This window comes from Malania oleifera, chromosome 1 (genome assembly GCF_029873635.1).
Source record: "Malania oleifera isolate guangnan ecotype guangnan chromosome 1, ASM2987363v1, whole genome shotgun sequence".
NCBI classification, from domain to species: Eukaryota; Viridiplantae; Streptophyta; class Magnoliopsida; order Santalales; family Ximeniaceae; genus Malania; species Malania oleifera.
The window spans coordinates 32,888,617-32,892,519 of record NC_080417.1 but is presented as its reverse complement, the minus strand read 5'-3'; the positions used below and the strand labels follow the sequence as shown (position 1 = coordinate 32,892,519).

Genomic DNA, 3,903 nt, shown 5'->3' with positions numbered 1-3,903 from the left:
AAGTTACAGAATTGAAGATCATAATAACAGAGCATCCTACCGTAATAGCCATTTACAAACACGAGCATAATGATAAGCTAGCCAAAAACAACTGTCAATGCCCAAGAATTGGAGGTAAGCCTGCCATAGTGTGGTGCAGGATGAAGGGTCATAGAACCTTGAAGCTAACACAGAGTTTGACATTCAAAGATTCAAATTGAGAAGCTCTGGGAAATGGTGGTAAATTGAGTTGGGTTTATTATTACCACCTGAACTGCAGAATAAGAAGAGTCCCAGATGCTTTAAAAAATGCATGAAGCCAATGAAAAGGATAGCATTTTTTTTTATTTTTTCCCCACTGCTTGCCATTAGCAATATATATGAGTAAAGTAGATAACTACATTTAAAATGATTAAATTGAGAGTGAGTTTGGGTTAAAAAGGAAGAATTATGTTGGAAAATATGTTTTTGAACATTTGAGAAAAACATAAAATTGCATAAAAAGCTGTAGAAGAATTATTTAGGAAAATATGATTCTCGATTCCACTGATAAAAATTTATCAAAAAAGAATTCATGTGTTGGTATACAATTAAGCAAGAAGATCAGTTGGGAAAAATATAAATAAATAAATAAAAAGAGGATGTTCTTTTATTCGGGTTCCCATCTTTCACTTGTTTTTCCTTGTCTTGCCCGTCTAGTGGCTCCCAGGATTGGAGATGGATTGCTCATCCTGCATTTTAGGAAGATATATTCGCCCAACTGGCTCAAGCCCACCATCGTTTCCCTCCTTATAAGGAGCTGCCTCACTAATGTAAATCCATACCAGCTCTCAATTTCAAGCCATGCATTCTCCTTGATTGCAATAACTCTCCTATTCGCCTTCTTACCCTTTTGTGGTATTCACTTAAGCCACTTCCACTGGCTCACTGGGTTTCAACCTGTATCCATACTTCATTCTTAACTTCCTAACCGCACAAAACTTCTTTCACCTGTGTCATATGATCAATGGCATCCAACACTTCCAATTCCACACGTAGGTCTAGCTCCTCTTGGACACCTGAACAGAACAAACGATTTGAAGATGCACTAGCCAAATATGATGATCACACCCCTGACCGTTGGAAGAAAATTGCCAATGCTGTGGGTGGAAAATCTGTGGAGGAAGTGAAGAGGCACTTTGAGATCTTGATGGAGGACATCAAGAACATCGAGTCTGGTAAAATCACATTTGATTACGAGTCAACTGAAGAAAATGACTAAGACACCGTAGCTTATGAGCAGAGGTAATGTATCTAGCATATTCTATCAAGTACTGGAAACCAAGCAATCACTTCGCAGCTAGTTTTCTGCTTATCATTTTACTTGTGTAACAGCTGTCTCATTCACATAAGCCAAAACCATTCCAACTGGCAGACAGTTTTGATCTTTTTAGTTCATCTAACTGAACTAGATTGTGTGTCATCCTTGTATCGTCCTTCAAGGAATGGCTACTTGATAGGAGGCCAATAATGAAACATATATAAAAGTAGAATGCGAGAAGTTTCATGCGCTAATCATATTGGTCCCTCATTTGCTTCGTTGGTATTTAGCCAACATCCCCTTCACCCGAATGCTTATCAACCATATCATCTGTTAGGAAGAATGGACTGCCTGACCAAACTTCACTGCAACTTCTCATCCTGTCCCTAAGCCAAAACAAAACCCTTGTGAGACCTACTCCTAACACTTACTGAATAACAAGTCAATGGTCCCCATGCTGTCCAATATTCTAGTTCAAACAATTATCATGTGAAATACCATAAACATGCCTCTCTTTTTAAGATATCAATGAGGATACTCCAGTGGACCAAACTCAAAATTTTATGCACTCTTTTTGTTCTTTTGTAAACCTCCTATGATCCATTTCCCTTGTCACCAGTACCAATCATGGTTGTGCTTTTCAAACACATGAAACTTTTGGCTGCATGGCTATACTTTCACTGGTAGTCTCTCCGTGACTGTGATTTTAATGTATTGCTTTGAAATCATATAATATTTTAAAGTTAAATGCACTTCTAGTCACTAAGTTTCTAAAATTTTGTCTGATACCCTAAACAAATTTTCTTTCTAATGTGGTATATGCTATATCATTACAATTGCAGTCATTTTGCTATGAGATCACAGTGATTCCAGTCCAATGATTGCAGCACAATTGCAACAATTTAACATGTATAATGACCATATTAGAAAAAAAAAAAATCAGCAAATCATGATAAAAAATTTAAAAGGTTCTGGGGCCAAAAGTGCACTTAACTATGTTTTATAATAGCACTAAAAAAGAGTTCTATATGGCTAACACTAATTTTCCTTAAATCTCTATTTTTGGCAGGCTTTTCAAGTATGCAAAGCAGCATTAAGTCCAAGACACTTCCAGTACATTCCATCAGCTGAAATTATCTATGTAGAAGCACTAAATAAAGCAGCAATTATATATACAAAAGTTGTAAATAACGTATCAGGCATCTATGCAGAAGTGTTAAAAGAAAAGTCTGATCACCACCTTGTGAATGTATTCATGCAGTATGTAATTGAATGCCCAGTAATAAAACATAATCCAATCATAAAGGACACATTATCTGCTTGTGTACGTGATTTTAAGCAATGACGCGTGAAATGAAAAGGTACTTTACAACAAAACAGCAGCCAAGGAAGATGACGTGGAAGTACATAAAATAACATGATGGGAAAAGCACTGCATTTTCCTTTCTTTCTTTTTTCTCTCTTTTTTCTTTTTTGAAAATATTTTTCTGTTAAGTGAGATTCTATTCAAGAACTAGCAAGACCATCCTCCGTAACTAGTTTACTATACAAACATTGTTATGCAGAAAAGCACACAAAAATGAACGTAGAATCAAAAAGAAAATTTAAAAACATTGATTAAGGAACCTGTGGTTGACCTGAGGGAGCAAGGATCCTAAATATTGCAGTCAACAATGGCTGGTGTGGCGGGTCAGAGATCCATAATTGACGATATGGTGAAGGAGCAATTGAAGCATGTGAAATACAGTAAGGACCCGAGAGACTGATCAGCCGTTGAACTGCAACAATATCGCACCTTTAACCGCTGTGCGGTACTATGGTTTGAAAAGCGCAAATTGCATCAATCATCCCACACTATTGATTGAGTTTCATATTTGTCCTTAAAACTTTAATTTGTCTCAACAATAGTCCCAAACTATTGGAATTATTGCAATGATGTCCCGTTGTTAACGTACATTAGGACAGTTCCCAAAACTATTGACCTAGTTTCACAATCATCCCTAAACTTCCATGTCTCCTTATAATAGTGCTTTGCTTTGTGTAGAACATGGCACTTGGTGTTGGTGCAAGGGGCACAGCCAAATTGTAATTGTAATATGCCAATTGCCAATGTGCCGAAACTACTTTGTTGAGAACTTCATGAATTGATGCAAATCCAGAAGGAAAATTTTTAGCACTAGGAAGTGGGAACTACAAAGTAATGACAGTTTTACACTTTGACATAAAATAGAATTTTGTTACATTTCGTAAAAATGCTAATGATTCTTGTTTGTCTTGCAACTGCGTAGTATATGTGGATACACTATGTTGTGTGACCTGCTGTTAGAGCCATGTACAATCTACTACTAAAGATTAGGTGATTGGAGGGCTACAAGATGATAGTAAAGGTCTTTGTTATCTTTATAGTGTTCTAGCTCCAATGTTCTATTTATACTGGGTTTTGGATCAGCTTGGTTTTGGTGCCATCATTACGAAGAAGTAGTGGGAGTAGGCAATGAGATTTGGCATGTTGGGTTATTTCCTTCCATGTGGAGGAAAGCCCAAGTGGGCTTTATTGAAAGACCAAAGTCCAATCCTTTTAGTGTGAAAAATTTAAAGGAAGTTGTAAAAAAAGGAGAGGGGAA

The 3,903-nt window shown here is 36.7% G+C and overlaps 1 protein-coding gene across 1 annotated transcript; it reads left to right on the top strand.

Annotated features, from left to right (window-relative positions):
- Positions 1 to 985: 985 nt before the first annotated feature.
- Positions 986 to 2,506, top strand: LOC131159994 (protein RADIALIS-like 4). Its single transcript, XM_058115263.1, has 2 exons — positions 986 to 1,263; positions 2,349 to 2,506. Exon 1 carries the CDS (start codon positions 986 to 988, stop codon positions 1,238 to 1,240), a length of 255 nt encoding a protein of 84 aa, XP_057971246.1. The 3' UTR covers positions 1,241 to 1,263; positions 2,349 to 2,506.
- The last annotated feature ends 1,397 nt before the right edge of the window (positions 2,507 to 3,903 follow it).

Bases quoted from the DNA above. Each gene is read 5' to 3' on its own strand.
- LOC131159994 (XM_058115263.1), top strand. From the start codon at position 986: ATGGCATCCAACACTTCCAATTCCACACGTAGGTCTAGCTCCTCTTGG.